This window comes from Rhea pennata, chromosome 26 (assembly GCF_028389875.1).
Source record: "Rhea pennata isolate bPtePen1 chromosome 26, bPtePen1.pri, whole genome shotgun sequence".
In the NCBI taxonomy this organism is placed as follows: Eukaryota; Metazoa; Chordata; class Aves; order Rheiformes; family Rheidae; genus Rhea; species Rhea pennata.
In genome coordinates, this window is record NC_084688.1 from 5347907 (window position 1) to 5375130 (window position 27224).

A 27224-nucleotide genomic window follows, 5' to 3' on the forward strand; every position below is an offset into this window, starting at 1 on the left:
CATACTCGCTCCAAGGGCGCTCAGGGATCACCCCTACTCACCACTCAGGCTGCCTTCTCTGTTCAGCCAGTTCGTGTAGACGCCGGAGGGCTTTCTCCTGCTTCCTTTCATCTTTACGTGATCTTGAAGACACGTTGCGAGCAAATTCCCTTTGTTTAAGATCTTTCAATCTCTGAGGCAAAAGAGAACAGGAATAGATTAGACAAAAGAGGCTAGTGGCAAGGGTTCTGAAGTGTCTCTCTGCTGCAGCACTGGAAAGTATGTTGTAAAGCACTCCCTGCTCCACCCCCATCCAGTACAAATTTATTGAGCTAGGATAGTGAACAGCATCTTAGCTCAACAAACCAAATGGAACACATTGCCATCCTCCCAGCAGCTACATGAAAAGTCAACCGTTGATCACTTTAAGCTATGACTTCAGGCCTGTGTATGCTTTTCTAATCAATTTGACTCGTTTTCTTTAGCTTGTTCAATAATGCTGATTTCAAAGCAAAAAGCAAGTTCTGGAAGGGAAAAAGAACAACCGCTTACTCTACTTCTCTTGCAGGGTACAGGTGTACTTGACACACAGTGCATGACAGAAGTCTTAATAGCATGGGCCAAAGAACAGAAAGGGATTAGCTGGTGCAAAAGTTATCCAGGTATTATATCTTACAAAAGCAATGTGCAAGTTACATTGGAGAAAGTGCCAAAAACCCTGTGCAAATGATACAGCAAATAAATAACAGAATACACACCACAAACAGTTGCTTGTTTTCCTGACAGCAGTTTTGAGACAGTCTGTAATGAGCCAAGATTCACTGGAATGCAGTGGGGTCTTTGAGGGTTTAATACTTTAGGGCAAACCCGAACTCAAGAATTTTCAAACACATGAAAATCATCAAGAGAATATAAATATCCAATTTAATAGGAACAGAACCTCAAATTATTTGGTCAATTTTTGAAAATCCTTGTCTTCAAGCATTAGGAAAAGAGGCTGTTTTTCCTTTGATTGCATACAAATCTCACAGGCCATTTTTAGTGTGCTATACGAAGGTTTAACAGAAAACAGCAAAGACTTATTTAAACCATCAAAAGGGACTGAAATTCTTTTCCTCTTCCTTTTCTGGTGCACAATTTGAAAACCTTTCAAAAGGCTCCATTCTCAGAAAGCATCGTGTATCCACCTTTTGAAAAAGTTTCATATCCTTAAACATTTTATGAAGGGCCTGAAAGACTAAATGTACTCAAAGCATTAGCTACTTCAGAAAAAAAAATGTATGAATCATTGCAAAATTCTTAGAAACCCTTCTGGCTGACTCTGCCTCTTTAATGGAGCAGTGTCACAGACATGTACACACAAAACAGTCGATCTGAAAACTAACCCAAATACCAAATCAGAGAAAAGAATTTGCCCAATGTAAAGAGAACATTGCTTTGTGAAAAAGAGGAAGATTCGACACAACAGAGGATGCTCTTACCAAATCATTATTTACTAAATGTGGTTGAGCTTTACCAAAATCAGAGGGGAGGGGACACACACAGAAAAAAAAAATACAGCTACAGACACTAGTAGAAAGAAACTCACTCTTATGATCTGGACTCCAAAATTAGAAGGATTTGCTTTCAATACATCAGCTGAAAATGTCACATCACAAAGAAAAAAAGAAAGTAAAAATATAACAAGAGTGGAAGAGAGGAAAAAAATAAAAAGCAAGCATTACTACACAAGCCCTCAGCGTGTCTGCAAGCTATGCTATGGAGGAGGAGCTGAGCCATCGACACTACAGGGTTGAGTTTCAGGGAGCCTGGAGGAGAAGGAAGACATACATACGCACAAGCACAGACACAGCAATGATCCCACCTGGAATAACAGAGCTACTTTCACCAGGACAAGTAAAGGGCTCAAGGGTTTTGTGGTGCATGTTCAATGCTGAATAGTGAATTTCTTTCTAAAGGAAAAGAAATGGACTAAGCGATGGTATCAGCTTTTTCATGCTGACTTAAACAGCATATCTAAAATGCTCCAGGAAGTTAAAGTCACCAACAGCTGACAAAACTATTTAATTGAGGTTTGATGCCATGTCTCTAGGTCACTCATCCATTTGGGAAAAAAGTATCACCCAGTCATTTATAACAGAAATGAATTGTGACCTTTTACTTTAAAGGGGGAAGTGCAATGCTGAACTCAGAAACCCCCTTCCATCCTCCAGACATGGCTTGATACGTCTCCCCATGAAATAAAACAGGCTTTCTGAAGTCAGCGGATGATGATGCAGCTGCCCACGATACAATCCTGTCTTCACCACAGCATAAAATTTTAGAGAAAACAGAATACTATCCCCATTTCCCTAAATACTGACCCTTGAGTGCCTCTGCTCCCCAAGACCTCCCACCCTCTTACTGAACAGCACTTAAATCAGAAGTGATAAAGCAAGTGGCATTATCCAGACACATTACAACTTCAAACTATGTAACATGTAGCAACAACAACTAGCTAAACTAACTGATACTTGCAGGTTGCAGGACAACAACAATTAACTATGTTTTTCAAGAGTGCTGAGAATCTATTACTCCCCAACTCGGCAGAAGAAAGGTCATCTGGTTTTATAAAGCTGACTTTACGAAGGAATAAGAGATTTCAAGTCAAAGAGCCTGTCGCTCTAAGAATGTCTGTCCATGGTTGGAGGGGGAAAAAAAAAAAAACACTGTTTTTGCTCAGTGAGACTGTCTATGCTGCTCTCAAGCGTGCTAGATGCTCATTTACAGTATGCTCTTCAATCCCATGAGCTGTGAGCACTAAAAGGATTAAGCCCACTCCTTCAAACAGCAGTACGCGGCCTCTGAATGCATCCAGGAGGGAATTACGCAAATCTGAATTTCCTTTTGCAGCACAGGGGACAGAAGGAAGAACGGTCTTGCTGAGTAAGTCTAATGCACAAAGTCTCCACGAACAGCACTGTGACATCTCTCTTTGGGACTGTGTCAAGTGAGATGTAAAATAAGGAACATAATGTAGCTTAGCATCTTTGACTGACCTAAAATGATGCATCCATCATGAGAAATGATTTCTCGAGCACATATAAAGCTTGCAAGCAGCCAAACTCCAACCTGGCTGAACTGCATTATGTTACAGAAAAGTAATTCCAGGGAGGAGGGAACAGAAGAGCAGATTGGCAGTCTACAAAAACAAACTGCTGCAGGAATCGATCCAAAAGTCTTTCTTCACAGGCAGCCAATTAGCACAGAGCCGTTAAAATGGCAAAAAGTTTTCAAAATACCCTGCCACAGTAACTCTTACTCTACTAACTGTTCCAAGTGCATAACAGAAACCAGTATCCTGTCCATGAAAAGCACAGTGGATAATCAATCAACTACAACTATCCAACTATCCCTACCATCATTCCCCAAAAGTATCAGGAGTGAAGCAATGAAAAGCGCTAAGGACGTTTTTACAGTAATAAAAGGAGTATATCAAAACAATGAAATGCTTTTCAGCACACTTTGGTTCTCAGAAAGCTATTTGAACTAAATCGATACTTAAGCTAGGCTTTTCCAGCAAGCATTCATTATTCTAATACATCAAGAGCTCTAAATTACTTTTTTGGACTGGCTAAACGGCCACAGGAGACGAGTGACGCAGCTGCTCCCTTTTCCCTGCAAATACAGTGCGGAAATAGGCTCTTCTTCAAGGAGGAGGAGGATTTTACACTTTGGGATTGTGCTCAATCACCATCTGGGAGCCTCTCCCCACTGACTAAAGAAAAGGAGCCTTGGGAACCTACGTTGCTGGGGTGAAGCTAGTCTTAAATCCCCCCCACCATCCTCAGCAAGATTATAATTTCTTAAACAGAATTGGGACCAGCAATCTGTTACACACTTCATTATAAACACGTAATTCCATGCTATTACAGGACTGAAAAATTTTGAAGGTTTCTCCCCGACAAGTGGTACATACTAAGTTTGCTTTCTGAGAAAGCAAAAAGCTTTTGAACACATTTATAGATAGAATCTTCAACCCCAAATTAAAGCACACTGTTTTTCAGGTTCATGGCCAACAGCAAATGGATTTTCTGAATTTCAGGTAAGAAAGCCATGCAATTTCACTCAACTGAGGCCCATTTAAGAGCTGTTCTATGCCTAAAATTGCAGAGCAGAAAGATCAAGTTATTCTCAGAAGTTGCTTTTTTAAAAAAAAAAAAAAAGAAAAGAAAAGAAAAAAGCACTTCTAGCACTTCTCATAAATCACTCTACACAATGCTCCGAGACTTTCACAGCAAACCTCATCTTCTGAGGACAGGGATACACTGTGTTCAGGTACAGCAAGATTTCTGCATGGGCTTGAAACACAAGGCAGCTCGTGTGACAGCACAACCCCGTTACAGAGCCTGCTCCTCCCCAGCTATTGTTCGAGTCTCTGCCAATTCCTATTAAACAAAATTATAATGCACTTCTCATTACGTGCCAGCACATTCTGGCTTTCTGAAATTTGTACATATACTTGATTCTTCACCGCACAAGCTCCTGGGAGCAAACTACATCAGTAGCTAAGATGGCAATCTTTGCTTTGTAATTTTATATATGTGATAATACAAGTCCTGCTTATTTTCAGGGATTAGTGTTTTTCACACCACCATAAATGAAATGGAAAAAAAGCAGAGGGGAAACAGCATGCAATTGCAGTTTTATTTCCTCTTAATTTTTTTCCTGACATCTCATTTTCAATCTATGAAAATATACTACAAGGTAATGGAACTCAGAAAACCCAATGACACAAATCCGTTTATCCTTCAGGAAGCTAGTAGTGCTTGTGATTACTTTATTTACTTTACCCTGCACACTGAAGACTTATTTTACTGAACACTTTCCACGTATGTACGGACTAAGTGCTCTTCCCCACGTGTGCTTGCATTGAGCAAACAAGCAGTTAAACCGCTCGAACCAGATTAAGAAAAATCCTCCCTTTTTTTTAAATAGGAAATCATTTCTGTATTAGAAAAGTTTCTCATGTAACAGCAAGTATCTTAGAGATACACTGTTAAGTCTTCTACATTCAAGTTCTGCTTGAAGATACAAGTTTTTGGAAAGCACCAGTATGCTTCCCCCCAAACTAGAAAGCACAGGTTTGGGTTTTAACAGTATTCAATTGTAGCAGTGACTGTGTTTGTAATTTTGTTGTGCCTTAACAGCTTCCTCCCTCTCAGCATTAATCAGGGCATGAAGACAGCAGCATATGTATGCGTGTGTATATATAGTTTCACATCTTAGTTTCAACATCCTCCCAAAGACTTTTTAATGGAAATACATTCCCTTTGTCTTTTTATAAGGAGAATCTAAGTAATGCAGAATTAATTATCTATTCCTCAAAAATGCCATGCATTCAGGAGCAAAAAAAAAAAAAAAAAAAGAAAAAAAACAACAGGAAAGCTACATAAAAGTCATTTTAATACCGGTTAGAGTTCTTGCAGCTAGCTTGGCAAAGGTTCACTCAGGAACATGTTCTTCACAACGAAATCAAAGGTGACTCTCTTTATTCTGTAGGGTCAGTGACTCAGGGAATAACACAACCTCTTTTTAGGCATGCTAGTAGTGAACTGAGGACTACAGCATAAACCACATATGAGAAGTAAAAAAAAAAGGGGGGGGGGAGGAGGAAGAGAGGAGACCCCAAATGCTATGTTATTTAAAGGTAAGAGTTCCAAGCTTAGCAATCTTAGGAAGCTCTGCTAAGTGACACGTGACATTCATTCATACTGCTCACAAGCTTGGTACAACCCCAGAAAAGGTGACGCACATTCATTTTTCATGCGGGTCTAATGTGAAATATTTTATCTTGAAGTCAAAATTCAAACAAATTAAGGGTCAGCTCCAATGTAATATTGTAAAGATTCACCTCCACTAAATCCCCCAAATCCAAAGATTGTGGGAACTCTCAATCACCCCAGCGTCATTTAATGCAAAGCTGTAGGAATGAATCCGCTAGTTCCATCAGTCCCACGTCCAGCATCTAAGCTCCTTGCTAACTGCTGCAGCAGTTCTTTCTACATCTGCCGTATCGCATTTGATCCGTTAGAGACAGTCAGGACTCTGCAATTTCAGAGGTAGGGGCCCTTCACAAAACTGTCCTTTAGCTCTAGTTGCCAGGCTCAAGAACTCACAGCTAAAACAAACACTCATTAAAAGTATCAGTAGCTTTTGAGGGTACCAAGAGATACCAAAACCAAGAGTTTTTAGGCCTATGGTAACAGCTCTTTTCATCTGCTCACTTGAAAGTGAGTACATGAATAAACTTTTGAAGAACTGGGTTTACTTTTCCTCTTGCAGTGCCATCTGTATGAAAACAAGTTGACTTTAGTCCTCTACCTTCCCCTTGGAGAGGCTGAGATAAAGTTAGTCTTTTTATGGACATCTGTATTTGTCATTTCAAGTATTAACCTTTTTTGAAAAAAAATGTCTAGAACACATTGACACTCCAACAACATTTAAAACACAGACTTAAACAGCCCAATGGTTTGTGCTAGTAAGGTTAAGATCATTTTCCCTGTTAAGGTAATCTAAAAATACTGCCTTTTGGATCAAATTTCAGTGTTCAGGTTAACTGTGATGTCAGGTAACTCTGTTATATCCACACACCATGAAACCAGTGTAGTCAGGACATAATAAAATCTCCCCTTAAGTTGTTTGGTGTTGACAAACTGGTGGTGGGTTCAAAATTTATCCAGTAGGGATCAATACACTTACCTATTGCCCCTGTTTCGCAATAATCCTGAGTTCCTTCCTGGAATACAAGACAGTGTCTTTATAACTTGGGAGCAAAAAGGGAGTTGGGGATGGAATGCTATTTATAGGGATAGTCTAACGTCCACTGAGCCACATAAGGAATAAGGCAAAACTTCACTGTGGTGGGTATTTGTAACTAAAAATACTCCAAAGCAGAAGTGACCCTGCAGAAATCTGCTTAACAAGATAAGAAAAAGACAAACTGAAATATTGCTGCCTCAAGAAATTTTCCCAAGAATACATCTGCAAAGTTTTGTCACACATATCAAATTGGTTTGCTAGAGTTATCTAGGATGCAAGAAGTTTTACTGACACTTAGCATTTTAGTTTAGGGAAAAAAAAAATCTTTAAGTCACATATACTTTACATCTAGTCTGCAAATGCATTAGATAATCTCTTCCCTCTGTTCAGAGGATCCCTTGCCTGTAATACAATTTTTTTCCCTACAAGCATCAGACAAAAAATAATCTTAGTTCGAACATGTCTTCTCTCACGCACTTCACTTTTTCTTTAGGAACTGTTAATCATGAATACCCTTACTGAACAAAACTGTTCAGCACTGAAAGAAATAAAAATAAAAGACCAGAGGAAATCTTTCTACCACAGTTATTTTTTTTTCGAATGTTACAAAGCACTAAGTCTCATTAGCCTACTAAAGAAAACAATTATGTTTGCCTTTACGTAACTGTGCTTTCTTGTCCAAAGATGCAAACTGTGAAACAACACGTAACATGTTTTCAAAGGCACAGTGGTTATTTTAAGTACCACCTCATACTTCAGAAGACTGTCAGAAATGAGCCCATCTTGAGTGGTAATGAACAACACACATGAGATAATGTTACTTATGTAAATTTACTTGGTTATTTCTCAGTAGTTTCAAGTTCACTACTGAACACCAAGCCAACAGGGTGACAAACATTTCATTCAACATCAAACCAGACATGTAATTTTTTTCCTAAGTAAACCACAACTGCTTTTGTGTATAAGCTCCTGTATAGCTTGAAATTATTGCTGGACAATTTATCAAGAAATTTGAAGGTCCATTTTCTCCAACACCTGCCTGAAGTTGCTGCAACAGTTGCAAATTATCCAAGAGCATCAGTTCCTTCAAAAATGCCTAATAGGATCAACAAAACCAAGGATCCTTTCCACTAAAGGGAAGATTAAGCCACAATGTATTCCCAAGACACTTTTCTTCCTCATCACTCTTCTTGCACCCCTAACGATGACTGTTTTTATACCAGTAAGATGGTGGTTATTTTCCACAGGTTTACTTCTCCCTCCATAGCATCTCTAGATGCTAGAAAATCTGTCAATCTAGCAATCCTTCTACCAGTCTCCCTATTAACCACCCAACAGTTTTAAACAGGAGCTGTCATAATCATACGGTACCACCACATTGCAAGAACGTGCCATAAACAGGTCCTTCCACCTCCTAAACAGATGCATGTAACCGCACTCAAGTTTCAACCAAGTAGCTGGAAAGCTCTAGATGAAGTACACTGCTATCTGATATCACGATTGTGCCACTAGCTCTCTCAAAAACAGCCTGTTTTCCCAATACCAAGCAAATTCATGAATTTCTGCTCTTAATTCTACTGAGCTGCAATTCACAGTGCTCAAACAGTCCTGTCACAAGATCTCACATCAAAACTTCCTTAGCGAATTTCTTTGAAATAGCACATTCTGTACTTCATATACAAAAAATTATATACTGTAATGCCATATTCATGTTTTTAAAGCTGTTGCTTCACTGCTATTTTGCAAGATTCAGAACTCTACAGCACATCCTCCAGATATTCACAGGAGTTATCAATATTTTAATGACTATTATTACAATTTATCCTTAGGATCAGAAAACCTCCTCTGTGCAATGTCCTCTCTAAACGAGTACAATACAGCTATCTGTTGTACATTTGCATCTCATTTAGCAGCTTCAAATATTCAAATAGATTAGGCTAAGGCATGAACTTTTATTATTATTTATTATTAACTGTGCAGTATGAAGTGTTATATAGCCACTACAGTGCATCCCTACTTTTCGGACCAAAAGTAATTCCACATAAATCCTGAACCCATCCTCTCATGAAGGTTACAATATTTGGAAACTGCTCTTTTAATCACTCTTTTGACATAGTCTGTTATTTCCTAGTCTGTTTTCAGTAACTTGACAAAACGCAGACTAAAGTATTAAAGTGTGCACACACAGCAGATTGATGGCCTTCAAAGTTGTATTATTATAAAGCCTGATACAAACTGGGAAATATCCATACCCATGTGTCATTGCCTTAGTTTAACAGCAGCCCATTCCTGCTCCTGAGTAGGTCAAAGCTGAGCTGCTTAACGCTAACCCTCCCCTCTTTCATTATATTTATTATTTTTTTAAGATGAATATTCTGCTGTGGGCATAAAAATCTTAACCAGTATCGTCAGAAACCTATTCCTGAGGCTATAAGGAAAATAAACACACTAGGGAAATTCAAAGTATCAACCACAAACAAGACCACTGCAATGAATACAAAACTGATGAACTATGCTGTCAACAACTGTTTACCTGTTTGTGAGCATGATCGTAAGAGTTTATGTGGTTGTCAAACTCTTGGTGCTTTTGATACTGCTTGTCACAAAGTTCACAGTAGAAGTTTGCTCTGAGGTCTTCCAAAGCCTTGGCAATTGCCTTTTCTTTATCAACATAATCCTGCAAAATTAACAAAAAACGCTTCAGTTAAACTTTCTATAAAGCAATCTGGAGACAAATTATTCCTTTAAGGAGAACAGTCTTGAAGAGAACCTTGATGTACACACATCACTAAAGTATTTTTATTAAGCAGGCTAGTCTTTACAAATTAAAAGGATGAAAAATACTTTTGCAGCACTATCAGCCTAATCCCATTTCAGTTTCCTGACATAGAACATTAAAAAAAAAAGAAAAAAAAGAGTTAGTATCAATAGCAGTCAGGCTTCTTCCGGGCCGCAAGCAAAGTGCCTGCTAGTCTGAGATAATAGAAAGAGCTTTAAATCCTCAAGCTAACACAAACTGGCAGCCGCCTGCTCACGTAAAATGAAGAACAAAACGCACATCGGAGCAGGAAGATCACTGCTTTTGGAACAGAATCTTAGAACTTTAAATGCTGATGTTTCCTCCATTTTGAGTGCTAACAGATGTTTACTTGATCTCAGCTTGTCTGTAATTCAGGAAAGATGAATACAGACACACAGTTGGGCAAGCAGAGTTCAGAAACCATTGAGTCTAACTCACTCCAGTGTCATTTTACAGTAATTTCTTCAGTCAGTGACATTTTCCCAGGCGCAATGCTGTCCATTAAGCAGCATTCAAGTTCAAGTACAGCAATTACATGGGGAACATACAGGTAGCTGCCATTTAGCAAAAGGAGGAGGGGAGGATCTCTCCTTAATGCTTGTACAGACAGTACTTTAGATAATACAACTTCTGTACAAGTACTGAACTAAACCTCCAAGCAAAGGGGAGATGACTACACCGGTAATGGTCACTTCCTACCCTCTTTTGCTATAAAGAAAAGCAGCAGCTTTTGGATTGGCAGCATCAGAAAGCTCTGGGTGTTGCAAGCTCAATGTTTCACTCTCCCAATGGAGATTTCAGTCCCGCAAAACGCAGTGAGGGCTCAAAGCACCGCTGCTGCTCTAGTCAGTGACTCCTGGTAACAGGACGCAGCTGGACGGAGACCTCGGACAACTCTTCTCTCTCAGTGGGATCTTCTCTCCCACTGACAGAACTAATAAAATATTGTCATCCCTCAGAAAAAAGCTAGGGAAGGTTTACTTTAATAAAACGGAAGCACTTACGTTGATGCATATTAGTTAAAATATTACAAATGCTGTATTAGAAAGTACACTACACTAACAACAGAATATCCAGCATAACTATTTACCAGCTCCACCCTCCACTGGAATAAAGGCAAATTATGGGAGACAAAAAAAATAGTATAACACTTGAGAAAAAGCACATGAGAGTTCAAGAGTTTCAGTCTCCAAAACAAGCTTCCTATGGGAAATTTCCTTGCATTAGCAAGAGGAGCTTAAAAAAAAAGCACTAAGTTCGTTCAAGGGAATACTATTTCACAGCCCTGTCAAAATCACATTAAAACAGTATTGCTGAGCTTGTTTTCTATACTGCAAGATGCATTTCAAAAATTTCATCACGGGGCGGGGGGGAAAACACACACACAAAAAAAATCTACTGCTAAAAGTTTTTTTCTTTTAATAATTTAAAGCACTTTTCGACTTCCAAATAGAAATCTATTTCAAGCTCCTGCTTTCAGGTGTCTATTACCCAAAGCCCTTGTTTAAAAAAAAAAAAAAGAAAGAAAGAAAAAGAAAAGAAATTGTATCTGCAGGTTAGGACCTGAAACAGGTCTCCACAAAGACAGGAAAGGAAAACAGAACAGCATGAGATACACAGAACAGCGATGTTTAAAGTTTTTCTGAAAACATGAATGTGCTTCCTGCACAATGTGTAATTTCTTCAGAAAGCATCCTGTGGCTAAACAATGAAAACATGGCTTTACAAAAGCAGGGAATTAAACAACATTTCTTGCTTCTTTTTTGTTGCAGAGTTATCTAAAATTCCTTTGAGACTCACTGAATGGCTAATCACGATGTGGCCACAGTTGGCAATTACATAATGGACTCCTGTGGAGCAATGAAAAAAAATTATGCTTGGAGAGATTTTCCACAGATTAATACGGAAATGCAGAAGTCTAACGATAGAGCATGCTAATAAAAATAAATCTGAGTTGTGAGAAACTGCTACTGCTCCACAGAGTTCCTGAAAGAACGTGCACTGAATACTGGGAGGAGAATAAAACTGCTGCAGAAAGTGAAGCACATTCAATTGCACTTGAAAAGACAATTGCAAAAAAACTAAGAACTGCACCATAAAAGTTGCATTGCAGACTTGAGACAAAACATCATTACACGCAATTCACACAAGGGCTCCTACCAGCCACCCTCAGATGAAATAATAATTTGCACTCTGCAGCTGCCGCTGCTTGAAAATCCCTAGCATCGCAGATAGGGGCATACTGTAGAAAGAGATCCCAGCTCTCGGTCATGTGCTGCTTTAGAACAGCTAATGTCACAACTAAAACCTCCTTCTCTTTGTAACGTGCCAACAGTGTGCCGCCCAGCACGACACTAAAAATGACAAAAAGAAGAAACATCTTCAAGCAGAACGTGCACCTGGGCATAGAGGAACTGTTCACCCCAATCTGCATAAGCCCATTAAAAGCACACTTGTATTTTAAAGCATGCCAGAAGATATCATTAACTCCATTTGCTGCCATAATTGGTTTTAAAAGCAATTATAATGGCTTTTATTTTAAAACGAATATGTATACCAGCAACTCCCTTACCAAGGGAGTTAAAGTCTTAACTTAGCCAAAAAAAAAAGTTTCAGGAAAAGATAGAATTTTTTGTAGCTGAATAAACTGCCTGCAGCATTAGCTCTTCAACCAGTGAAAAGGCATTTTAGATTTGCCATGGTTGTTTAATTTTAATGGAATGGAAACTACCTTTCTATTATTCCTCGAAGAATCACAATTTATGCAAAACTGATACTTTAGTCTGATATCTACCACTCTTATTCAACCCCAGTCCTTCTCAAATCCCAAGGAAATTGGATAAGCAAGCTTTCCTAAGATTTGATGTACTTTTTAGGCTGGTAAGCAGAGTAATGGATTAAAGGACTAATGAAGACCATGTTTCCCCAGAGTGCAAACTGGAAAGTCAGTTACTGCTAATCTAAGTATGTTTCAACATGTCGTGCTCAGTGCCAATATGATGGCCCACTTTTATCATTAAACAGATGTCTTTTGTTTTTTACATTGTTTTTTTTAGTAAGCCAAAAACCCCAAAATAACAGTTTAAAAAATCCTGTTGAAACACAAAATGCTTATTTTAATGCTGCCTGGGAAACTCTCCTGAAAAGATACAGCCCACTAATTTCTCAAAACAGGAGTCATATTGCAGCTTTTTAAAGAAAATAGGATTTCTGTAGCAATATGATAACGCATTTTTTCCCCCCATTACTCTACTCCACTTCCAGTTGACAATTGTCCATCTTAAACCTGCATATGCAGATTTTGCACTGAAGACATAGGAGGTTCACTAGAAAAACTTGGTAGCCCCAAGTCTAGGGAAAGAAATCTTCTGCCCACCACAGAACTGCTCTTTCCAGAACAGCAAAAAAGCCTACTGGTGAAAAGCCTTGCTATCTTGCAGCTCTTTAGGAGCTAAAGAAACACCACAGTTAATGCAGAGAAGTGAATAATCAGTTTGTTGAAATCTAAGTAATCTTAGAGGAGGAAACAAAAGAGGTGGGGAGAAAACCCACCACACACACACAATAGTTAATAGTTAATTCCTACTACCATTAACCACAGCCTAATGACAAGACATCTGTCCTATCAGGATAAATCCTCTCTTGTTCAGCCCACAAGAACTTCGATACTAATGCACCTATTTCAGTACCTTGTACTTCTGCCTCAGCTCCTCAGTGTCTTCTTTCTCCACCTCCAGTACACGCCTCCGCTCAGTGGCATCTTCAGCATAGTCGAGCTTTTCAGAAAAGAAGAGATGCGGTTTGCCCAATAAATACTTTGTGCTACTGAGACTGCCAGAATGTGTAATTTAAAAGGTGAGGTTTGAAACAGAATCACTGCATATCATACTTCACTTTCCTTGTTTTGCCATCCCACAGTGAAACCCACAGATAAAACAGTTCATTAATCCTTCCGAGCTGGTGGCTCCCAACAGGCCCATTCGCTGCCAGCAGCGGCCTTAGCTTTAGGGAAATGAGTCTCACAAAGCCAAGGAATTTAGGATAGTATCCAGACCTCAAAATTTAGGTAACCAGCAGTAAAGAGAATCTGTATTTTGCAGAGAAATGTTTTCTAATCGCGTAGTTCTAGGAGTTAGGCTTTCTTCATCTTTGTCGCAAGCTTTTCTGCTTTTAAACGTCTTCCCTGTAAACTCCGCGGATCCACGCAATAAACGGCAGGGTGCAGCGCCAAAGGCGGATGAGTCTACTTACCTCCATCTCCATCCGCCCCATGCCCATGACATCGTACTTGACGACGATAGGGATGGGATCCGTCCTACCTGTAACAGGAACACACAAAGGCGGTCAGAGGCCGGTCCACTGCCACAACTCACTTTTACACATTGGGTTTGGGTGGTTAGAGATCTTGCCTTGGAGTGCAGAGACCAGAAAGCTACAGTGAACCAAACACAAGCCATTCTCACAGCTTACATCCAAACCTGCTTCTCAACTCCAAACCAGTTAAAGCTAAACGCACCTTTAGCGCTGATAAACAGCATTCTTTGAACATTAACTGGTTATATAAAATGGACTGGTGGTTAATGTTCCATCTTGACAAGTCCTAGTGTAGGACATTAACAGGACTTGAGAAGGGAACCTTCTCAGTGCTTCCACATCAGGCAATATATACCTCTAATCTCCTGATACTGAGGGGGAAAAGAAAAAACCTATTAAATATATTTTATTGCACTACCACTCTAATAATTAATTATGTGGAAGCCTCCCTCCCACAAAAATTTCGCACCTTCCCAAGAAAAATGGTAACTACTCAAGTCGAATGGCACGTAAGCCAAACTTCTCTCCTCCAAAAGCCACCCGTCCATTCCAGGACGCATGGCTAATCCCCATCTGCTTCCCCAGGCTCCTGCGGAGAGATGTGCTAGCACTTGCCGTGTTATCTGTAAGCTGTGAAAAGGACTAGTTGCGAAGAAAATTGACTTTGAACTAATCAAACTATGCTGGAGATTTTTTTTTTTAACATATCTTTAATCCACTCATAACCAGCCAAACAAAGCAAAATGGGGCAGACAAGCACTTTACTACCACAGCTTTTTTTATTGTTATTATTATTATTTTACATCACAACTCGCGCTGTTTGTTGTGATGTAAGCCCACTGAAAAAGTACTTACCTTATCCGGTGCATACCTTGAGTAAAAAAACAGAATGTTTACTTCCCTTATTATTGCTCTTGGTTTGGTGTAAACAACTGTTTTGTTATACACACATACACATATATTATACCTTTGGGCTAAAAGATCTGTGGGTTTTATCACGGCAAAAATATTACATTGCATTCCACGTGCACAAAAGGCTGAAGATCTTTAAAACTGCCTCAGAAAACCTGTGTATATATTAACTTTCTCTAAATCCTGCAAAAAAATTACAATCCATGGATTTCAAACTCCACAGAAACCTCAAAGGAAACCTGCTTCAGACTTGTGTCTTTTTAACTCTCTGAACTAGAGAACAGAGGCACCTATTTCTCTTTCAGAAACAAGTCCATTTAATTAAATAGTTAGTTTATATTTTTGTTTATATGCCCAGAAATTTACTGAGAGGCATATTTACCAAGTTCAAAACTTATTTGTTGAGATGATCCAAAATAATATTTGGAATCAAGCTTTCATTTGGGTATTTTAACAACGTTTGCTATTTGAAAATGTTTCTCTTACGCCCAATGGTATAATAAAGTAAGCAGTGACTGCAATTTTTAGCAAAAGGACCAAATTAAAGACAGGTTATAAAAATGACCTCCTAAGTGCAATATCACTTTCATAACGTCTCAGCCAGGGATTTACTGGTTAAGCGGCAAACCCAATGGAATCATTGGCAGCAAGTGCCAACAGTTTTTGTTCTTCCCCCCCAAGCTTTTTGTTTGTTTGTTTTTTGTTTCTCCAGCAATCGAGATCTTTCGATGCAGCCTCATTGCCCTGGTAAACCCCTGCATCCAAACGGTGCATCAGTTCTTTTGCCTTCTAAGGCAGTCAAAGTTTTCAGAATCTATTTGTAAAATGCAGTAGCAAGTGCTAGTGCCCATCGTGTTGGGGAAAAAATCAAGTTTGGACAGTATTAGAAATTTATGTCTCAATTGATTTTGGCAATTCTAACACAAACAGAAACATCCCTTCTTAGCAATACCCTTTAATGAACAAGGATCAGACAAGTGTGCATAAAGAAAGGAAAGGAAAGGAAAATGAAAGACCAAGCAGAAGGATGATGGCTACAACAGAGAAAGTAAGCCTAACATATTGGTGCACTGATGACAAAAGGAGTAATTCAGTCTGAAAATAAAAAATTACCACTGCTAAGTTTACCATCACCACAACAAGTCCAGGATCATAACGCTGTAAAAAAGAAACACCATTTGTTAGGCAGAAACCATTAGGGGCAGAAAATAGGCCGTTTGTAGTAGGCAGGTAGGATGGGTTTAAAAAATAATAATAATAATAATAATACGAGGCTTCTTCCTCACCCCTCCACCCCATCACCGTGCTCTGCCCTGTGGAATCAGGGAGCAGGGAGACTGTGAGCAGTTGCTGTTTGTTTTCAGAGCTGCTTTTGCAACCTGAAATGAGCCAGGTGTTAGAAGAGGGTTAATTCCTGGTAGCGACCCAAATTTAAAAGATGCACGTTGGCACATTTAGGCAGGCAGTTTAAAAAAAATACAAAATGAAACAACAAGAAAAAATACCCCCAAACCAAATCAGGATCTTATGGTAATTGCAAATATTTTGGGTGAAAATGAGCCATGTTTGCCGGAAAGAGAAGAACATCCAATACTAAAAGCAATGCCTTTGTTTTAAATTTAACCATTATTTCATTAGGCATGAAATAATAGGGCAGCTGGCCAAAGAGGCTGCCCAGCGTGACAGCCAGTCGACCAGTGCCAGGTTCGAGCGCTTGGAGCACGTAACGCAGCCACCGGCAGCCGTGACATCTCCGCCAGCGAAACAAGGGCTCTGCCCAGCCGCCCGGGGGGAGCACAACCTGCAGCCAGGCAGAAACAGCGGGCGGGCGGTCATCGGTTCTGAGCCCTCGGGGCCTGGAGGGCCTTGTTTCACGTCCAGGAACCGAAAGAAATGCAGGATGTGTTCACAAAGAGCCACCTCTAACCCTGTTGACTGCAAAGCAGGCATCTTGGTAAAGATGGAGAATAGCCAAAGGGGAAAAATGGGACTTAAGCTATTAAAGTTTCTTTTAAAGAACTTCAAGAAAACTTACTCCAAAGCCGCTGTGCATTACAATGTGATCTTTACCAGCACCTAAAGGTGCTTCTCAGAAGTTGTGAGACTCCCCAGTTTAGCGTTCCTGCTGCCCCTTTTCAGGTACATCAACATACTTTCATGGGAAAAATGGAGCTTTCACAAAAGGGCAAAAAAATTCAACATTTCAGCCCACTCTAGAGAGTTGCAAGTGCTGCCACATGGACAACTAACCCTCTCCCCTCCATAAGGTAGGTAATGCAGAAATTGTGTCCATATGCCTTTCCTCCACAGGCCAAAAAACACCCTACAAGTTTTACATCCTTCCTGGAGCAGCCTGTAAAATCCTTCCTTTACAGGCTGTTCGCAGTACGCAGGCTACACACCCTAAACCACACAAAGGGTTAAAGTATTTCCACATAAGGGGAACATCCCTGTAAAAGGGACAAAGCATGAACCCCAGGCTGGATGGGAAAAGCCAACAGCCTACATGAGAACTGAATCTTGGAAAAAGCAATCTCTTAAATCACATTTGCAATCATTTCTTTATTTCAAAGAAATTTCAAAACGAGCAGAAAATTTGCTTTGCTTCCCTCTTCCCTCCTACTTTACAAAGGAAAGGCAGAATCTCTCTGCCAGCTTGTGAAAAAACTGCTTATCCCCTAATCTGGCCGGGCAGCAATGCCCCATGCGACGGCCCTGCGCCTGCTCCGCAACCTGCGAGCGGCAGGGAGGAAGCAGACTGCAGGAAGCACCTTGCTGAACCACAGTGGAGGCAGATTTCTCTGAATTTCATAATTGCACCAAGATATTGCATAGGAGCAAATATGAGCAAAAGTATCTTTGTCCACAGTCAACAAATCTTGGAAAAGAGTGATTAACGTTCATGCTTCAGGACTTTAAAACAGAGTATGAGGTACCGAGTCAGGCTCTATTCTGAGGATTATTTCACAGTTGCCAGCTGCAGGGTGCTTGCTCCTTGTCCGGACACAGTAGGTAGATGATGCTCTGCTCTTTGAAACAGGACACTGCACCAGGTGGACCTGCCATCTGAGCCAGTCTAGAAATGTTGGCATTGTCAATACTAGTGCAAATTATATTTTTTTTTAAACCATCAAAATAGAAAACAGTTTTCAGCAGCAGCAACAAGGATTTACAGATTCAGAAGAATTCCTCCCTCTGGCAATACCATGTATTACAACACAAATAAGATAGCAATATCTTTTAAAAAAAAGATACAAAGAATAGGATGCTTTGGTTGAACAAAAAAATACCCCACAAATTACGCCTTCACTGTTCAATGAAATATGTTTTCACAGATTATGCAGATCCATAGCATATATGCATCACAGATAACAGAACAGCCTTAATCCTTTTCTATCTCAACAGCTATTAAAATCTTCATCCCCAGTATACGGTTTATGGAAAACAATCCCAGAGGACTGACTCATATTATACTCAACTGCAGAGAACTCCTTGGAACGAGCAACTTCCAAGAATATAAACAACAGGACATGAGCACGCTGAGCACAGCTATTCTCCTCACTTGCTGCCATTATACTACGGTGAAAAACAAAACTACGGATAAGAGACAACTTTCCAGGAGAAAGTAACTGTTCTTGGAGAGGTATTACTGCAGAGATTATAAACAAAGCTGCCTAAAGGCAGCCCTGGGGAATTTCAGGATCGCATCCTTTGACTTGCTCCAATTCCTAACGGTCAGTTTGTTTAGTTACCTATGGCACAAACTCCACCGCCGGGCTGTGAAAGGCAAACTGAGGTCTGGAGTCACCTACCAATGCCTACAGCAATAAACCCACAGATGTGGGATGTGACCACCAAGCAACTGCACCACCTCTACAAAGACTTGAAAGAGTCCTCTTTGTTGCAGACAAGTTTCATTTTCAAAGATTAGGATTGTGGAAGTCTCCTCCTGGGTCTACTTTATCTTTACCTTGTCAAAGAGCTGTCACTTAGGAAATTCTAATTGCTTATCCAGAACATAAAACTGGAAGGGATGAGGAAATCCAATCATTTTTACCGGTAAGCAAGCCCTGACATGCGCTGCACTCCTCCTTGCTGATTAGAACAAAGCTACATTATCAACCATATTCTGAGCACTGCCAGAAGCAATTAAAAAAAAAAAGGGGGGGGGGGCAACATTTTATCTTGGTCTACTCTAGGAATAAGATTTGTTTGCTCCTGAAGTAACATAAGATTTTTGAAAAGGGTCACAAACAAATCAAGAGACTCCAAATAGGTCTGAAATTTAGTTTTTACAATTTACAATTTTACAATTTACAAATATGCAATCACATGACAAACTTCAAACATGAGCTCAAGTTTTCTTAGACATCCAAGCCATGAGTGAGCTGCACAGAAAAAGCCAAGCTTCATCGACCCCAAAGCTCATGTAACTTCTTTAGGGGAAGGCACAGAGTCCAGGTCAACAGAACATCTTGAGCTTCCCAACCTACATAATGATGAGTACTAAAGAATAACCTGGACATAAATCTTGGTTGACCTAGCATATAAACTCAAGATAGAAGAGGCTGCCTTACTTCATCTCTACGATAGTGAGGAACATTATTGGTCCTCAGCATGGGGGGAGCACTAAAAAGTGTCAACTGATTTCAGACTGCGCCGCAAACCTGGGGCAGCTCGTGCATAGCCCTTATTACTTGCCTCTCACATACACATCCTTCACAGTTTTAATAAAACTGCTCAGACAGCATACCACCTTGAAGGGCAATAAAGCGTGGTATTAAGCCAACAGAAGGACATCTCTATGTCACAATAAACTTACGTTACTGAAAAATTACTGATTTCATTGACATTCTAGTAACCCATAAACTTATAATCCACTATTTGAAGGGTTTTGCACAGTTGAAACAGACCAAGGAGACAACCGCTCACTTGAAGGAGACACAGACTTGAGGCATTAAATAAAACCTTCCTTTAGCCCTGCAGTCTTGTGTATTTTGACATGGTAATGAAGATTTGTATGATACGAGACATTCAAAGCCACATTACCCTTTTTTTAAACACTAACTAATCACAAAACTGCTTATTTTTATTAAAAACTATTGCAATAATTTATGTTGCAAAAACAAGCATAAAAATGTTAGCCTATGCCAGAATTCAGATCCCCTATGAGGACACATCAAGATATAAGAAGGTAAGACTGTGTTCACATTATTTTGTCATAAGACTGCCAAATCATTAAATTCTTAATGAATAAAGGCACTCTTAAATATTTTTATCTTTCTATTCCATATTTTGTTGCATTTTATTACAAAGCTTCAAAGCCCAGAAATAAATAGAAAATTCCTCATTTCCTTGTGACATTTCTTCCCGGGTCCATATTGTTTTATGTTCTCAAGGCCTCACAAGCATCTCTTCTGTTTACCTATGTGAGATCAGAGGATTTAAACAAATGGAAAAATGTATTAAGATATTAGCTTGAAGCCATTTGGTGAACTGGTGCCAGGTCAGGCCACCGGACAAAATTTTGCAATAGTAACTCTTATAGAGCTTGATTTCACAACTGAAAACAATCACAGAGGTGGCCAGAAAACAGGTATTTCTTGCCTTACCCACAAGATCATTTTCTCACCTGCAGGCCCTTCCTCTTCACTGAACATCTTTTAGTGTTTCTTTAGACATTCCTTGCTTTTGCTCTACACATAGTAAATAAGATGGAAAATCAGTTTGTCTGAACAGATTTAGTAAAGAACATGCCAAATAAGAACTGCATCATAGTAATATATTGAAGGGAGGGGGGAAGTGATGATTATATTTATCACAGAATTTGCAAGTCATGGAGCAGAAATCCATTTGTACTTCTCTTCTTGGCACAGTTTTCATTTTAGACTAAAACACAGTTAGGAAGGATCTGAATTCTAGCATTTTCTAACAAATTCGATCCCCCTGACTTTGCAAGGTAGTTTAACAGAACTTTAGGATAATATGTGGGCTCATGAAAGGATAAAAATAAAAATCAAGTTCTATTACAAACACTTGTTACTGCTACCACCTACGTGTCACCAGTACAATTTATACAATGAGTTTCCAGCACACCTTAATCAACAGGAACACCATTCTCTTGGCCATGGTTAAAGGCTTTTCCTCCCCCCGTCTTTTTTTCAGCCTGGTTGGAAGACAGCAAGTCCCAAGGAAAGGGCTCATAGATTTGCACAGCACTCCTGAGAGCTCCCACCCAGTGTGTCATCCTCAGATACAAAACTTGCCTCTGACTGCAGGTAGCCTGCCTGCTCCACTGCAGTAAAACATTAGCATTGCTGCTCTCCAGGAAGATTCAACTAGCCTTTTGGAATATTCACGCTGACAAGTTGCCAAAAGTTTGCTAAAAATATAAGCAAGGAAAAACAAAATTATTACTCCATGATAATAAGCCCTGATCAGGAATCAGGGGACAGAAGACACAGATACAGTCACTGCAACTTCTACAAACCTCTCCAGAAGGAATCTCCCCTTTGAAGGCATCACTACCTGCTTCTTCTGTTATCTGAAAAAGTGACATAACCCAAGTACTAAAGCAACACCCCACAAAGTGTTGCCATCCCACCCTTAAATTTAAAGTTTCACACTGAATCACATTTTCATCTCTGCAATTATCAAATTATGAAAGGGCTGCCCTAGTCCTCTAAAAACTAGTGAGAAGCAAGCATATGTAAGGTTTCAAGACCCTCTTGCAATTCTACATCAACAACCCTATAGTATCCAAGTTATTTGATTTGACAACATAAATACTTAAGAGTAACTAATGCTGAGACAAAAATATAAGTTAACATGATGAAGCATGCTAACGGATCAATCTGCACTTTTCAGACCACCTGTATTTTCAGCAATCTGTTTCTTCAGAGCTCCCCACCCTCTTTCATTTCACAGTCCCTGCTACAACAGAGCAAACGGCAGGATAACCAGAACAAGAGAATGACTGTGGCCAATGACTTGCTAATATCAGAAATGGGGCTATTAAATATCCTTTAAAGTCTGTCTACTAGCTCCTAGCTACCAGGCTACTTTTATCGGATATCCTGCACCACTCTATGGTCCTGACCTCATCCCCTCGATAGCCATCTAATTCTTTGTACGTGACTCGTCAAATGAGTTGCATGACTGATTCAAGAGAGACAATTTAAAGTCTCAGCCACTTTGAAATGCCAGGTCATTTCATCATGTGCCCTAAATTTTGTCCTCTCTATCTGAATGCATTCCAATAAACTCCTGAATAGCCTCTCTCTTGCTCAAAGATAGATTTCATCTATTCTGTTTAATTTTCCTGTACCCACTTAAGTTAAAGCTTCTAATTTTCTGCTTGCAGTTATACTCCCTAGAATATTACTATCTCAAATTAAACATGCAAGGATCAAGAGAGAAAACACAAGTTTTTAGCACAAAATGGCTGTTTTCTGGTAAGACTTGCAGACCAATTGGAGCCCTTGGGTAAACGTGAACAGAAGCTTACAAAAAATATTTTCAAAAGTATGATTAACATTTTACTACTTCTGCATGTCAATCTTTCAACGCTTCTTACAATACTGTAACTTAGTCTGAACTATCTATTTCAAGACAAAGCATTAGAATATTTGAATTCAGGATTTTACTCAGCCCTCTGGTTCGCCTTCTGAGCCTTGCCTAACTTTTCTGGTTTATTCTCAGTTCTTGATCTCTTTTAACACAGGACTCATGAAGGTCAGACAATGCTTTTAGCATATTCCACCCACATTTTATGCTAATCTTTTTTTTCACTAGATCATAGAGTTCTAGATTATCAATTACACTTGTCCCCCACTCCCCCATCCCAAAAAAGGGATATAGTCTACAATTACCATTTTCTTGCTTGTTAAAACAGAGCCATTGTGTAATCTTTATAAAGAAATGATTTACAAAATTGTACTTTTGAGATGAAAGGTGATTCCAGTCTGCTGGCAAACCTGTTCTGCTTTTTCACATTCACTGGCCGTTAGCAAATTAAAATATGCATTTCCAAAGATGTTACAAGTTGCTTGTGGGCGGAAAAAAAAATGGGAAAAAGCAAAAGAAGAGATGAGCAGAGGAATGACTCTGCTGAATTTATTATGAGCTTATCTGAGCCAATATTCTAGGAGTTTCACGGTCAGAGATGGCAGCACTATCCATGCCTAATAGTCCATTCAATACATATCTAAAATAAAAAACAAACATGCAAACGTTACAGTTAGAATACAGCTTCTCTTATGACAGCTACTTCAGTAAGGACTTAGATTAGTTGCTCTCTCATCCAAGCGATTCTGCTTTTGTGCCAGCATTACAAAGACACCTGCTGAGATGGTTAACAGGGCCACTGCCTTGTGGTGCAGTTCTGTTCTGCTTCTGAAACTTTGCAGAGATTGAGCTAATCAGCTGGGTATCATCGTGTTGCAACAACAGCAAGTTTTACCACTAGCAATTGGCAAGTGTGAATTTTAGCAGATTCCAGCAACCGTCCAGAGAAACGATAAAACACCCTCACTGCCGGATTATATCCGCAGCAGCTAGTTAACGTAAAGGAAACCATTTCAACAGTAGTCATACGGCATGGTTGAACAGCATAATGGCATTACTAAAAAAAAAATAAGAGTATTTATGACTGGCAAATACAATGTAGCATAACTTTTACATTCACTGAAACTAGAGAGGGAGCCCCACCCTAGAGTTCAAAGCTACATAACAATGAAAAAGCACACTGAACCGACCAAATTTGTATTTAATCAAAGCCAACTACATGAAAAAACGCTCAACGGAATCTCAGTTCAATATATGTAAACCAAATTTCGTTTGCTTCAAAGGCCTTCTTGTAGCCAAACACAGGAGGTAAGATAACATCCACAGCAAAAGATTACTTGAAGTGGCCCTACTTCTGCTATGTCACTTAACCATAGGCTAAGTTAAAGATTTTAGCCCATGGGGCTAAGCAAGCAGTTAACACCACAGACATTAGGCATTTTCTATTCTGAAGTCTCTTTAGAAAGCCATCTTGGACCCCTCTGCAGAAGAGGGGAGCATGGAAAAGGGGAAGAACTTTTTGCTTTGTTCTTTTCTTCCATTCTCAATGCCCAAGTGACTCTACTCTCCAAATAGCTCAAGTAAGATTGAGATTAGATGTGAATGTTTCCTTCCTGGCAGTTTATATTTAGATCTTGGGATGATCTCAGATTCACATAAAAAGGTCACTGGATAAGGAATGAGACGCTCCCAAAATGATCATCCTCAATGCCACAGGCAACACACATAGGCTCATGACTACCAGGGAGTGCCCTTGACATCTTACTTGTCAAGCAGAACTGGACCAGCAGCACCTCCCCATATCCTTCTCCTTCCTTCTTCCTCCTCACCTTCTCTGACAGAGGCTGTTTACCTACCAGGCAGCACAGTGCTCTCCTTTTGGAAGATAAAAGGTGCTAGACAATTTTCACATACTCTGCAAATTCTGCATTAGGAAAGTTTAAGCATCTAGAGTTAAACTAGACAGGCTATTTTTATTCCTGCATCTCTATTAACACAAGAGTCATAGGAAGACCCTCACAGCTCATGCCCACAATTTGTCTGTAGCTTCAGGTCAGTTTAAATCATCAGAGCTTCAAAAATACATGAATAAAAGATACAGTACAGACTCAGTAGTTTGAAATGCACAATGGGGGGAAAGGAAAAAAAAATCAAATCTGGACACACAGAAAAATACAAGTGCTTGAACAACCCTGTGGGGAGCCTTGGTTCCCTAGTCCTCAGGACACAATGACACCATCCTCTCTGCCCCAAATTCAAGACTCTGTACAGTCATCTGCGGTTTATTCTGTTACATAAGTGCCTGGAATACCACACTGCATAGTGCCCCTAAGGGCTACAGTCTTCACTTCGGCTGGGGTTGCAAGAGGGCTTTAGCTTCTTCCAAGTCTCCATGTTTCCACATTTGTGATGCACAGAGCAACATGGGGCACCCAAAAGAGAAAACAGACCAAATTACACATCCAGTGAATGCCATTCCAAAGCAGAAGCCCAAGAGGTGACAACTACAACCATTTCCTGAGCTCTGGCACCAGCATGGAGCACAAGAGGACTTTAGGAACGCCATGCATTAACAAGAGAATTTAAAAGGAAACTATGTTAGAGGAAGCAAGAAGCATTTTAACCGCCAAGCAGTCCTGCCTGCAAAGTTAGAGTGCCTTAGTTCAAGAGATTAATATGCATTTCCAGAGTTCAAAGAACTCATTACCTCTCCAACAGTCCTCCACAGCAAAGAAATACTCATCTCTCTAATGGGGTCACTGTAGGGGCATGGAAGTCCAATTACAAGCTCCCAGGTCTTCAGACTAAGGGTATGGGAACACGAGTAAGTCACTCTGAGGACGTCAGGGTGCATTTCAATTCCAAGCACTTCATGAGGTCCCTCCAGAGAACGTCCAAGCACACGGTCACATGCCTGCAGCAAATACTGAGTAACTTACTGCTTAAGTATCACAGGCAGAGACTGTACACAAAGGCAGCTAATAAGGAATAGCTAATACGAAGGACTACCTTGAGTTTTTCCTCAAGATAACATGGTTGTTTGCCTTTGCCCTGGCAAGGACCTCTGCAGAACAGGTACCACTGGCAAGGTGAATAGCTAAAGTCGACCCCACTGCCACCCACATGAAAGAGGCATTATTTGCTCAATGTAAATCAGGCATCTCTAGTATCACAGGAAGAATTTAGACTCAAGACAGAATGAATTCTAAGTGCATCGGTTCAACTAGCACTACAGAGTCTCAAGGAGATACGCTAAATCCATAGCAAATAGACAGCTGAGTAACCGAAATAAGTCAAACCCTTGAAAGCCCTCTGGAGAAGCTAGAAATGAGCCTCTTCCATCCACATGAACCTCTGCCACCACTTTCAGGCTTCAGTGGGCCCTTTTACTCGCCTTCTAATGGCTTCTGACACCACTGTGAAATGTGCACACAGATCATTACAACTAGTTTGTATTTTTAATTTTTTAATATCAAAGCATCCAGCCAGCAGAACATCACTGTAGTTTTAGAAGCTGCACAACTACCTGTTAGTAACTAGGCAGTTAATTTGCCTCCCTCCAGAAAGGCCAAACACTGTGATTCTTACACATACACAACATACACAGAGCATCGGCTAACCTGTACCAATAAGTGAGGCAGCAGCTTCCACTTGCAAATTGCTAAACATGAAACTCAACAGTGCATTTGTTTGGATATATTAATAATGGAAAGAAAATCTAATCTAGAAACAAAAAGCAGAAATAATTTTATTAAAGACTGAAGCTGGTGTGGAATGTTTCAGACATAAGCTACTGAACTTACCCTGCAGTGACTTTCCCAATCCCTGGCCCAGCTTCCACCCATGTTTCTGGAGTAAGCGGTGTCCAATATTATCCTGACAGACAGAACAGAGAAAACAAACCAAAAATATTCCAATAATATATTCTTCCCTTCCCACTGACATTTAAACATGTGATGAGCAAGAGATTTTCTACATATATATGCATGCAAAAAAATGCTACCAAAAAGGCAGTATGTGCCCAATAAAAGGGAAAGACAAATGTCAAAAATTGCTGGCTAGAATTTTTTCCAGGGGGACAGGGTATCATGGAGGATCACTTTCTGATGGTGTGCTGGGCAACTTTTGTGCATCACGTTTAAAATAAAAATAAAAATAAAAAAGCAAGGTGGGAGAAAATAAAGTGTACCAATAAAAATTGACAGTAAAAAGCATAAAATCAAGCTATTTATACAATCATATCCATCACCTAGACAGCACCACTTAAGATTTTTTTGTAAAGAAAATCTACAATGTGTTTAGTCATTTTGTTTGTGTGTCAGGCTTTTATAATACTGAGTAAGTTGTAAGTGCAAGACTGCCCCACCACTAGAAACCAAAACACAATCATAGCAAAATCCAGGCTAGACTTGATTGGGTTTTTTTATTTTTTTATATATGTATAATATATATATATATAAACTAGCATGCAGCCAATATTAAACTGAAAAACAGTGAGGTTAGTAAAAACAAAAAAAAATGAAATCAATTAAATAAAATGAGCTCAAGCACAGACTGGGTGATGCATTTCACATGTAAACTAACAAAAATACTAAGATGTTAGAATGAAACAGGCCTAGCAATAAGTTAACAGCAAGGAACCATTAGTGCATGTAGGGGAAAACAATAAGCATAATGTCTCATCTTCCTAAAGGAAAAAAAAACTATTTCAGAATAAGGTAAGTGGAGAAGTACTGATGCAGCAATTAAGTGTCAGCTTTTGAACACTGCTAAACAGGGCTTTGAGCAGAGTTCACCGTGGTTTTAAGAAAGATCTCTTCCCCCAAAGAAGAAAAAGCAGGAGTGCTAGCAG

General features: G+C 39.7%; 1 protein-coding gene across 7 annotated transcripts in view; it reads right to left on the reverse strand.

Annotated features, from left to right (window-relative positions):
• Nucleotides 1-27224, reverse strand: part of GPATCH8 (G-patch domain containing 8) — a 57166-nt gene that overhangs the window by 6749 nt on the left and 23193 nt on the right. For 3 of the 7 annotated variants that reach the window (XM_062595915.1, XM_062595919.1, XM_062595917.1), the window contains 7 exons: nt 26176-26248; nt 13832-13899; nt 13270-13356; nt 9314-9457; nt 6721-6757; nt 1568-1617; nt 42-172 (listed from right to left, as the gene is read on the reverse strand). In XM_062595915.1, coding sequence (XP_062451899.1) covers nt 42-172; nt 1568-1617; nt 6721-6757; nt 9314-9457; nt 13270-13356; nt 13832-13899; nt 26176-26248 — 590 coding nt within the window. Of the gene's footprint in view, nt 1-41; nt 173-1567; nt 1618-6720; nt 6758-9313; nt 9458-13269; nt 13357-13831; nt 13900-15919; nt 15965-25079; nt 25235-26175; nt 26249-27224 lie in introns of those variants that run through there. The other 4 variants (XM_062595920.1, XM_062595922.1, XM_062595921.1 and 1 more) reach the window with 4 other exon arrangements.